At 38.2% G+C, this 12451-nt stretch overlaps 1 protein-coding gene and 1 long non-coding RNA gene across 4 annotated transcripts in view; one reads left to right on the forward strand and one right to left on the reverse strand.

Moving 5' to 3' along the window:
* The window catches only part of LOC137495897 (uncharacterized), a 64880-nt gene that overhangs the window by 42276 nt on the left and 10153 nt on the right, over window positions 1-12451 (forward strand). The window contains exons 7-11 of one of the 3 annotated variants that reach the window (XR_015494385.1): window positions 1720-1912; window positions 2012-2665; window positions 4436-4480; window positions 6531-6826; window positions 6923-7021. This is a non-coding gene — a long non-coding RNA (uncharacterized LOC137495897). Of the gene's footprint in view, window positions 1-1719; window positions 1913-2011; window positions 2666-4435; window positions 4481-6530; window positions 6827-6922; window positions 7048-7118; window positions 8403-10814; window positions 12108-12451 lie in introns of those variants that run through there. The other 2 variants (XR_015494387.1, XR_015494386.1) reach the window with 2 other exon arrangements.
* Window positions 3120-11373, reverse strand: LOC100329520 (inhibin beta B chain). The gene is made up of 2 exons (XM_087258219.1): window positions 10830-11373; window positions 3120-6969 (listed from the first exon to the last, which is right to left on the reverse strand). Exons 1-2 carry the CDS (start codon window positions 11182-11184, stop codon window positions 6218-6220), a joined length of 1107 nt encoding a protein of 368 aa, XP_087114345.1. The 5' UTR covers window positions 11185-11373; the 3' UTR covers window positions 3120-6217.

Raw genomic sequence — 12451 nt, forward strand, 5'->3', positions numbered from 1 at the left:
AGGGTGTCCCGAGTTAGAATCCCAGCTTGATGACATTACCCAACCACTCTCTTTCTCTTAATTCGCTTCCAGTCTAAAATACTGTCCTACTGTATATAATAATAAAGGCCAAAAAGAAATCTTAAAAATGTAAATGACTGTAAAGCATGCAAAAATGTGTCTGATTTAATGACTGACTGTAGAGTGTAAAAAATGCTGGGTTGTTTTTAACCTGGTGTTGGGTCTTTTGTTTGCATACATTTTTAGTTGAATGCATTCTCATAACTCGAGTGAGGAATATGATTTAATTAAGAATGTAGTCGGCACAATAGTCTAGTGGTTAACGCGCTGAAATGTGGTGCAATAGCACTTCAGGGCGTCCCGAGTTAGAATCTCAACTCAAGGACATTTTCCAACCCTACTCTCTCTCTTTCTCCCACTTCTCTTTCTGTCTGAAATACTGTCCTATCCAATTGATAAAGGCCAAAAATAACTGACTGTATAATGTTAAAAATGTTGGGTTGTTTTTAATCTAATGTTGAGTCTTTTCTTTGCATTTATTTTTATTTCAATGCATTCTCAAAACTTGAGTGAGAAACATGATTTAGAAATGAATGTAGTCGCGCAATAGCCTAGTGGTTAGCGCACCGACATATGGTGCAATAGCACGTCAGGGCGTCGCGAGTGCGAATCCCGGCTCGATGACATTTCCCTACCCTACCCCCTGTCTCTCTCTCCCACTTCGCTTCCTGTCTAAAATCTGTGCTATCTAATAATAAAGGCAAAAAGGTTAAAAATAAAAATGAACATAAAGCAGTAAATGAGTCTTACTGAAGGACTGTATAGAGTCTAAAACATGCTGGGTGGTTTTTAACCCAATGTCGGGTTAAACATGGACAAACCCAACACTGATTAAATGAGTTTATTTAAATAAATTAAATGACACTTTTTAACCCAATGACTGGGTATGTACTGATTTGACCCAATATTTGGTTAAAACAACCCACTTGAGTTCCATTGGAAGGTCGTTTGAGCTACAATAAGATTTAATTGGTTAATATTTTTACTAACATGACCGAATATTGAACTATGTTTATGCAGCATTTATTAATCATCGTTCAACATTTAGAGGTGGCATGGTGACTCATTGGTTAGCACTGTGGCCTCACAACAAGAAGGTAGCTGGTTCGAGTCCCGGCTGGGTCAGTTGGTGTTTCTGTGTGAAGTTTGCATGTTCTCCCAGTGTTGGCGTGGGTTTCCTCCGGGTGCTTCGGTTCTCCCACAGTCCAAACACATGCGCTATAGGGGAACTGGGTAAGCTAAAATGTCCATAGTGTATGAGTATGAGTGTGTATGGCTGTTTCCCAGTGCTGGGTTGCTGCTGGAAGGACATCTACTGGATGCTGGAATAGTTGGCGGATCATTCCGCTGTGGTGTCTCTGAAATAAAGACTAAACTCAAGAAAAATTAATAAATGAGTTCAATATTTACTTATGCATTATTCAAATTCTTGTTAATATTAATTAATGCACTGCAAGTTCACCTGAACTAACAATAAACGGCTTTATTTACATTCATTAATGTTAAAAAAGATGAATAAATACAGTAATAAATGTAATGTTTTTAGTTTATTCTTGTTAGAAAATGCATTACATAAGGTGTCACCTGAATGTCTGCATTTAAGGTTGTAATAAATAACTTTTCTTTTAATGTGTTTCCTAATGTTTTGTTTATTTACAGATTTGAAAGAAAACCCAGACCTTTGGACACTACAGCATGTGTATTATTTATATACACACACACTACCTGGCAAAAGTCGTGTGCTGGATCTCAGTTGTGAGAGCAACAAATAACAACTTGATTTCTAGTTGATCGTGTGTAAAAGTGTCAGAAGGTGGATTTCATCTGTTGATCTGCATCCCGATCATCACCAGTACTGCAGAAGACCTACTGGAACCAGCATGGAGCCAAGATTCTCACAGAAATCAGTCAAGTTTGCTGAAGGGAACATCATGGTTTGGGGTTGATTCAGTATGGAGAGATCTGCAGAGAGGATGATCAACATCAACAGCCTGAGGGATCAAGACATCTGTGCTGCCCATTACATTACAAACCACAGGAGAGGGACAATTCTCCAGCAGGATAGCGCTCCTTCTCATACTTCAGCCTCCACATCAAAGCTCCTGAAAGCAATGAGTGCTCCAGGATTGGCCAGCCCAGTCACCAGACATGAACATTATTGAGCTTATGAAGGAGGAGGTGTTGAAGATGAACACGAAGAGTCTTGATGAGCTCTGGGATCCTGCTGAACGCTTTCTTCTTCATTCCAGATGACTTTATTAATCAGTGATGTGAGTCATGTCAGAGATGTATGGATGCAGTCCTCCAAGCTCATGATGGAGTCAGACACAATATTCATTCTGTCTCCACTGCAGCAGGACTTTATATTCTATACTGGACATTATTTCTGTTCAGTGATGAGACTTTAGTCTGAGCAGAGTCAGACTGCACTGTCCTAATCAAATCATTAATAAACAAGGCATGATCAGATTTTATTGAGCTCAAATAAGCAAAATCTAGAGGCCTTCACCTTTCATAGAGACACTTCTGATACCAAATCATCAACTAGAAGTCAAGTTATTATTTGTTTTCCTAAAACTTGGATAGGCCACAACACTTTTGTCAGGTATTGCATTTATATACTATTTTGTTTCCTTTATTTTATTATATATTTTTATATTTATTTACAAATATACATTCAATATCACATTCACAACTAAACCAAATGATCATATCTTCATGGTAAATCGTCCATTTTTGTCTCTCTGTCTATAAACGATTGAAGCCATGCCAGAAATATTTCACCGTTGTTTACTCGTCAAATAAAGACATCTATAAAAGCCACTTCAATTATTTGCTCGAGCAAACACGCTCTTTGCCTTTTAGACATTATTGATCGACTTCACAGAAATGCTGCTCTTTTCCAGGGGTAATGATCAATATCTTGTCAGCTGATAAGAGACTGTATGACATAGAGGGATATTGTAATATCAGCAAGGATTTCATCTGCATTTATTCAGTCTTTTAAAGTGACCTTTGACCTCGTATTTGAGTCTCATAAACAGAACGAATGAGGAAAATGCTTTAAAAAACTCTTTATTTTTAAAAATATATACATATTCAGCAAAATTACAAAGTACAACATGTTTATTTCCAAGAAAATATCCCTTTATTATAAAAAATTATAGAAAGGATTAATCTCTGTGCTCCTTCGGAGGGAGCTGTGCCATAAGTTACAGTATCATATTTCAGTCAAAGCTAAAAAAATACACAAAACACACATTGTAGATTGGGTGTGCATGGCTTAGCTAGGCAAAAAAAAAAAACAGGTAAAGTGCAAAAACCACTGTTAGCCTAAAACCCTACACTAGCTAGTGTGCATCCCTAGGAAGTGCTTCAAACTAAATAAAAAAGTGAGAAATGTCATAACACACACAAAAATAAACACATAAACATGGCAGAAATACACGTGTAACATGTGCAATGTAGATTATTGTACTGTTTGCAGATTATCCCATAAATAAAATGTATTAATATTACAAAATAAAAGCCAAAGTGTGTCTGTTTGAACTGAATAAAGCAGCTTGGAACACAGATTTAGTTGCATTTGCTGGTGCAATGTAGCGTAAACAGTCACAAAAGAAGAGAACTATTCTCAGATTCTGATGCAACACTTCCACAACCCATGCACAAATATTATGTAAATACATACAGGGTTCCCACTTCAATATCAAATATCCTTTCGCTGACTAATAAGCTGAATTGAATGGAAATGTAGGCCGCTGTTGTGCTTGCATATTAATAATATAATATCAGATTAACATCTTAAAATAATTGCATTGTCATATTAAAATTATTTAAGCTTGAATATTATCTTGCATGACTTTAATAGCCTCTATGAGAACAACAATTGCTCAGTTTCTGATTAGATTAGCTCAATAACAGTTTATATTTAGCTTAAGTTTTCATTTAAAAGTCAAATATTGAAGCCAAAGCTCTTATATTCTCCTAAAAAGCCTTGCCTGGTGACTGCAATTGACTCCAGTCAATTCAACACTGTAAAATAATGATCAGTGAGTCGTTTTATGTTACTTTTTTAAGTTGCAAATGTTTTAAACTTGCTTTTTTAAGTCTGTTTAAATGATGTAAGTTGATATATAGATTTATTTGAACTAAATACATTAAGGCAACAACAAATGTTTACAATGAGCAAGATAATAATTACAATTGAGCTGAAAATAGCCTAAACATAACCACAATAGACGTGAAACAGCATGATATAAACCAATTAGATTTGAACAATTTAAAGTGACACACACAAATCCCTGATATTCCATGACCTGGACAAAAATATATATAAAAATACGTTTAACATCTGGAATCTGCTCTCTTCCAGAAATTCCTGGACCCGTGGGAACCCTGTGTTTCCTCCGCATCACAGGTCAGTCTGCGCTTACAGTGACTTTGATTTCCCTGAGCATTTTTATAAGGAACTATAATGCATAAGCTTTGCTCACATGCAGCCAAAGCCTCCATTAGAGAGTATTTCAGCAGATACAGTTGAAGGCCAAATTATTACTGAAATTTGAACACTTATCTCCCAAGTGCCTTTACACAGAGCATCACATAATTTCCTATAATTTCCTGTTTGGCTGGAATAAAAGCAGTTTTTAATGTGATTATATTTACCGTTCCTGTTCCGATTGGCTACAGAATGAACCACAGTTATCCAAAAATAGGGTATACGCCGAGCTAGTGCTTCTTTCCATGCTGATAAACTTCCGGGGAATGGTTAATGTGAGTTTTTTAATATTTTATACGGTTCCTTTTACAGCATCGATGTCTTAATGTCATTCAAATACAATCAATTAAACAGATTTTGGCATTCATTGAGTTGCTCAAGTTTAAAATGAAAACAGCATTCACTCGCACGTGCAGAATCGGCACACTCTCAGAAATAAAGGTATGTGAGCTGTCACTGGGGTGGTTCCTTTTCAAAAGGTACACATTTGGGCCTAAATGGTCCATATTGGTACCTCAAAAGCATATATTAGTACCTAAACATTTTAAGAGGAACACTTTTGTACTTTTTAGGTACTAATATGTACCCTTGAGGTATTAATATGCACCTTACAGGTACAAATGTTTACCTTTTAAAAAGATACCACCCCAGTGACCGCTCACATACCTTTATTTCTGAGAGTGCAGGCTAGCGCAGAAGCTCCATTGATAAACTGGGGTAAAGGAAATGCTCATATTATAAAGACATGGCCGGGGGAAATGTAATTTAATGCAGTGCATCTGAGACCCATTTAATATTGTATATCCCTCAGCCAGTGGACAGCGCTAATTTTTAAAGAAAACAAACCTTAAACCGATTTTGCAATGGCATACGGTTCACTGGAAGCGCTTAACCTAGGTCACTCGCAAGTTAAAAGCCCTTTAGCATATTAACCTAGTTACTCCTCATTCACATGGGGCATCAACGCTTCCCATTCACTTTGAATGGGTGACGTCAGGCGTTGCCGAACTGCATTGTGGATCCGTCGGCGCTGCTTCAGAGGCGTTGCTCACAGCAGAAGTTGGGACTAGCTCAACTTTTCAAGCGCCGACGGAAGCGTCAGCCAATCAGATCGCTGTATGCAAAATACACCAGCTCAGACAGTGGCCTATTGCTGATTAATTTCATTGGCTGACGCTGCTATGACGATCGCATCAGCCCCAACTCCAGACACACCTTCAGTCAAGCGTTGACGCTGAAGCCCCGTGTGAATGGGGTGTTAACCTATTAAACCTATACTGAACAAAATGATGCATTGCATTTACTAATTAGTTTAAGGTAAGTGATTGCAAACAATTAATATGGGCTAACAAATTAGATTTAGTAATGTCTGTTTAAATTCAGCCCATATAAATTGTTTGCAACCACTTACCTAAATAAATAAGTTAATTACTATAGTTAACTAGTTAAGCGTTTAAATTGCACTTAAGTATGTTGCAAAGCAACTAGTAAAATAGGATGCACTGCCATCACGGCAAATATCAGAGAAGTTAGTCATTAGCAATTAGCTTGATGAAACAGAACAGAACAGCACTTAGGGAAATATCTGCATTTAAATTTCACATTAATAATTTACTCTTCAACTATAAATAATCCCAAAAAACACATGAGCAGTATTCATGTGCACCCACACGACTCAACAATCATATCCGGCACGTCGGTCTTCACAATAGTGTGCTGTGAATTAAAGTAGACCATAGACAGCGGGCGTCTCTGAATGGGCACGCAGCAGGACGACACCGCGGTATTGATACCGTTCGCTTTCAGCTGGCTGAAAACACTAGCGTGAAATGAGGAAGCGATGCCGGGAGAGCCGGATAAATGCTGCGGACACTGACCCATGCAATAGTTCATGTGGTAGCCCTCAGGAGCAATGATCCAGTCCTGCCACTGAATGTCTCGAAACTTAATATAGAAGTCTTTCTTGCAGCACACGGTCACGTCGTCGCCGCAGCGCAGGGAGCGTTTGCTGAGCGCGTGTTTGGACGGATCTTCACGCAGACGCACTTGTGCTACTAGAAACGGCTGATGGGACGAGTCTTCTGTCGGCTCTTTCTTGCACAGGTTTCGTCCTGCATCTTGGCACTGCACCTCCAGACGCAGACGCCGCTGTCCGCCGTCCAGAAATGCTTGCAGTGTGCTTGTGACGGGGAAGGTGTGCCATCCGCCCCGCGCCGCGTCTACGCTCCTCTGCAGGACCAGGGTTCGGTTTGTGCTGTCCGACAGGTATATTTCTGCGCTGATGCGGCTGCTTTCAGATGGACGCAGGTACAGCCATAATGAGGACTGCAGGACTTGAACGCTGTGGCCTTTCTCCTGCAGGAACTGGAAGGATAGACTGGTGTCGATGCTGTTAGGGAGATCGCCGTCTGTGGAGAAAACACACACACACACTGATGTCAGAAGAGATGCAGTGTTGAAGTAAGCTGCGTTCTGTCGAATTTACAGTAAACAAATGATAGCTGTGGTTGCCGGAACTCAATGTTGCATGTGTAAAATTTACAGTGTATAATGTTAGCTGTGGGGGCGAAGCAGTGGCGCAGTAGGTGGTGCTGTCGCCTCACAGCAAGAAGGTTGCTGGGTCGCTGGTTCGAGCCTCGGCTCAGTTGGTGTTTCTGTGTGGAGTTTGCATGTTCCCCCTGTATTCGCGTGGGTTTCCTCTGGGTGCTCCGGTTTCCCCCACAGTCCAAAGACATGCGGTACAGGTGAATTGGGTAGGCTAAATTGTCCGTAGTGTATGAGTGTGTGTGTGTGGATGTTTTCCAGAGGTGGGTTGCGGCTGGAAGGGCATCCGCTGCGTAAAAACTTGCTGGATAAGTTGGCGGTTCATTCCGCTGTGGCGACCCCGGGTTAATAAAGGGACTAAGCCGACAAGATAATGAATGAATGAATGTTATTAAAATGTAGTGCATTTTAATGGTAAGCTACATGTTTATGGTAGATGGTAAACTAAATTTAACTTACAGGAAAGTGAAGTGAATAAATAACATTCATTCATGTTCCTTCGGCTTAGTCCCTTTGTTCATCAGGGGTGGCCACAGCGGAATGAACCACCATAGGGTGTCCGCAGGGTCTTTAAAAGTCTTCAAAAATAAAAATGTAGGCCTTAAAAAGTCTTAAATCCACTAAAATATTATGTTAAGTCATTTTAAACAGGTCTGAATTTTCCAATGTCTATATTAAGCTACCCAATCAGACCAACAGCCATCCAATTACTATCCTTCCTCTCAAGTAAAAGTTCATTTATTAACTCTATTTATTTATAAACATATGGTTTAACTATCTTCCATACAATAAAATTAGCTTTTAATTGTTTTTTTTTCATGTTTCCTTAGCATTTAGCCTCGTGTAAGTCTGAAATTTCCTTCGTAATGGTCTTTAAAAAAGTCTTAAGTCTTAAATTTGACTTGATGAAACCTGTAGAAACCCTGCACCAACTTATCCTTAGTTTTAACACAGCGGATGCCCTTCCAGCTGCAACCCAGTACTGGGAAATTAATGAATAACAGCACAGTAAAAAATACAGTAATACAGTAAAGTTATCAAATTAAAAAAAAAATATATGTATAAAGTTATTTTCTACTGTAAGGTCATTCTAGTTTTTTTTCCTGTTCACGTTTACTTGATTCACGTTGTAAGTTCTTATAAGTGCCATCTGAATCAGACGAGCTGAAATGTTGAAGTATTCTGTATTCAGTGTGCTGTGGTTGGGGAAAACTAGGACAAACAATGTGCAATAATAATAATAATAATGGTTGAATATTAATAGTTTAATAGTATTAAAAGGATGGTTCTCTCAAAATGAAGACTGAATTTTTCATTTACTCTCCCTTTTTTCTCTCATTTTCTTCTCTTGAACAAAAAAAGATTTTGAAAAATGTTAGAAAATGTTTTTCCTGTAGTGTTTACAGGCTTTCAGCATTCTTCAAAATATCTTCCTTTGTGTTTAACAGAAACACATAAAGGTTTGGAAGAGTAAATAATGAGTACATTTTAATTCTGGCGAAATCACTTTTACACTTTATAGGGCTCTCATTGAAATATGCATTAGAAAAACTCTGGAGTTACAAGACTTCTGAACTTTTATCATTTAAAAACAGGGTTTCCATACATGGTTACTCACTTGATTTATATATATATATATATATATATATATATATATATATATATATATATATATATATATATATATATATATATTTATTTAACCTATAATGTTTAAGATTTGCTAGCCTTGATTATTGAGTATTTCAGCAAATACAGTTAAACGCAAACATAAGCTATCTTAAACAAATATATTTTGACCTAGGAACTCGGGTCATCGTTGAAGAAAGCAGATCTGATTCTGTTCATTTAAAGCATTTTAAAAGAGTTTAATTAACGATTTATAAGCACATAAAGGTAATAAGCACTGATCTTACACATTTTATAAATGCATTATTAAAGAAATCATTGAAGTAATTGAACAAAGGATCTCTAAAAGGGGTTATTTCCACTCAATTTTGGGGACAAAACCAACTGCTGGGTTAATTTGTATTATTCCATTAACTGCACCATCAAGAAAGAAATGTTTGGATTGCATTTCTTAACTCCTAATGTTGCTAGTTAACACACTCTGTTCAACACATCCCCTAATTTGTAAAATATCAGCCTCTACCAAATGGTTGAAATGTCGGTTTATGGTAAAAGTACCGGAATCAATATAAACTATAAAAATCAGAAAATAAGAAGTGTAAGACGAATTTATTTGCAATTAATTTACAAAAAAATAAATTAAAAAAAAAAAACATTTTTGAATACTAAATCATCTTTATTGTTTGAATTATGCCATAAAATATTTCAGATTCTCATTTAACAAGCTTTCTTGTGTTTTTTTTTTTTTTTTTTTTTTTACAATAAAACCAAAATTAAGTGTAGTAGTGCCACAGGTGCACTACAGGATGTTTGTTTGATTTGTTTTGTTAACCAACAATGCAGTGTGTGAGCTTTTGTTAAAACAATAATTCTTTAAATGACTTTAACATTCATTATTTAAAACAGTCAAAATATGATCAACCACTTGGTAGAGCAGGAAGCTAAAGGGTTATTTCTACACTCTCAGAAATAAAGGTACAGGAGCTGTCACTGGGGTGGTACCTTTTCGAAAGGTACACATTTGTACCTAAAATGTCTATATTAGGGTACATATTAGTACCTAAAAGTACAAAAGCGTTCCTCCTGAAATGTTTAGGTACTAAAATATACTTTTGAGGTACCAATATGCACCCTTAAAGTACAACTGTGCACCTTTTGAAAAGGAACCACCCCAGTGACAGCTCACATACCTTTATTTCTGAGAGTGCAGGATCAAATTGCCTTGAAAATCTCAGCATTTTTAGAGGGATTCCTATTTTTCAATGTAATTCATTCATAAAACTGTCCTTGTATGCTCATTTGCAGATGGTTTCATGAGCAGGAAAGCCATGTACTTATCTTTAATATAAAACAAGTGTATATAGCACATTTTAACCTACAGCTGAAGCAGTTTTAACATGGAGGAAATCAGTTTCTCAATGTAAAATGTTAGTTAAAAACTTGAACAAAGCTGGATGAACACAAACACGTTTAAAGATGTTTCTTATGAACAATATAGACGCACGAATGTAGGCTGCTGGTTTATAATATTGTAAAAGTGTATGCAGTATAATAACTTTCAACGTATGGCTAGTTTTACCATTGAGGGAATCAGCTTCTCGGTCTAAATCGTTCGCAACTGTTCAATTCCGTGTGCACGTTTGGGTAAAGTGAGTCGCCGCGTATCTGAATGTGCTGCGTATCTCAATGTAAACACGTTTAATTTAGCAATGTTTAACTTCATTTGTTTGTTTAAATTCAGGCCATATGAATAGTTTGCCAGCCAGTTACCTGTCTGTCACGGCGAATCTGTGACTGGGGCGGTATCTTTACAAAAGTTGCAGTTTAGTTCCTAACAGGTTCTTATAAGTTGAATAAGGTTATATATGCATGGATAGATAGATAGATAGATAGATAGATAGATAGATAGATAGATAGATAGATAGATAGATAGATAGATAGATAGATAGATAGATAGATAGATAGATAGATAGATAGATAGATAGATAGATAGATAGATAGATAGATAGATAGATGAGATTTCGGAGAGTATGCATGCGCGCACCTCCAATGAATGTTTATTAAGATGGTTGTTCTGCAGGTCAGATGCACTCACCGATATCAGCGAAGCTCACGATCTCGTAGGCCTGGTTGCTGGAGCGCGAGTTCGGCAGGTTGTTCTCCAGCTCCAGGGTTCCGTCCTGTCGGATGCGGCCCGCGTGGAGCTTCCGTAGCGCCGTCATGAGCGCCGCCCGCGGGACCGTCTGCGTGATGTTCGGCCTCTCCCGCAAGTGCAGTTTGCTCAGGATCTGCTGTTTGGCGATCTCCACCAGGTACTGCTGCTCCGAGCCCTTCTCCATCGCCGGCAGACCGCACGTCGGACAGCCCGTAGTGGCAGCGCGCGCTCCTGAATCTGCCAACGCGCACAGCACCACCAGCGTGGATAGATTCAGACACGAAAGTAAATGCATGTTCTGCTTGCTTGAGTTCGGGACAGTCTTGGAGAGAGACGCGCACTAGCAGATGGATGCAGAGAAGTGAGCTGCACCTGAGCACTTACAGGTGGAGTAATCCATCAAAAGTTACCGTCACACGTTTAGATGACGCGCCTCGTGTGCGCTCTGGCTGTTACGCGCGCGCCTGAGGGAGGGTGGATTAACACATGCACACATACATAGATAAATATATATAGACCCGCAGGAGTTGATCATTAGCCAGAACAAATAAACATACTACACTTACAGTGCCACGTCGAGCCGCGGCTGTGTGGATCCAAGTCCGAGGAGTGACCCCTGTCCCAGTGACCCGCAGCAATGCGATGCATCCACACCAAACACATGACAGGACAGCGCAGACTGATGCATGACGCAATCTGACTGATGGGAAATAAAAGCACAGCATCTGCTCATCATGCATCACCTTATAATTGTGCACACGCTGTAAAAGGGATTAGTTACCTTACTTTAACAAAACAACTGAGTAAATGTTTAAAGCAACAAGTTGATTTTACTTTTAAAAAGTCAGCAAACACACAGTGACTTAACATTGCTAATTGTGCACATAGTTTATCTAAAAATGGAGTAAACTCGTTACCTTATAATTATGAAGTCACCTAATCGCTTTCCACAGTGCGCGCAGAATAGTTCAATTAATTTGAGTTTGTTTTGGCTTTTTTTTGCATTATGTTATTGCATTACAGTCAAAATCAGAAAAGTGAAGGTTATTAGTTACCACAAACGCATAAGTTGCTAAAAACTTTAACTTATTAACTAGTAACCAACAGCTTTTAACAGCTAAACTTGTTATTAACAATAACATAGTTAACCTGCATTATATAGTATATGTAACATCTATCTGTACATGTTCAATAAAGTGTGCTCTATGTGTTGTTCTCGGATGTTTGGCATCATTTTACAACAACTATAGTTCGTTACTGGTTTTATCATATGATAATCAATTTAAATGTAATACATATCCATTAAAAAAATACAACCCAGGCTCATTATTGATATGTACCCCTGTATACTTTTCTGGAGAGCACCAAATACTTCACAGGAGGTATGTTTTTTTATATATAGTTTTTGTTTTCGTGAATCCACCAGAGACCAGTGTGTATGCTTTTTTATATCTCAAAATTCTCTCGCAAGTGCCTTTCACACCTGCTGTTCTCACAAAAATCCACCAGAGGCCGCTGTCGACTGACTGACAGACTGACCGACCGCCCAGTTGTGGTCAGGT

Source organism: Danio rerio, chromosome 6 (assembly GCF_052040795.2).
Source record: "Danio rerio strain M-AB ecotype USA chromosome 6, GRCz13ab, whole genome shotgun sequence".
NCBI classification, from domain to species: Eukaryota; Metazoa; Chordata; class Actinopteri; order Cypriniformes; family Danionidae; genus Danio; species Danio rerio.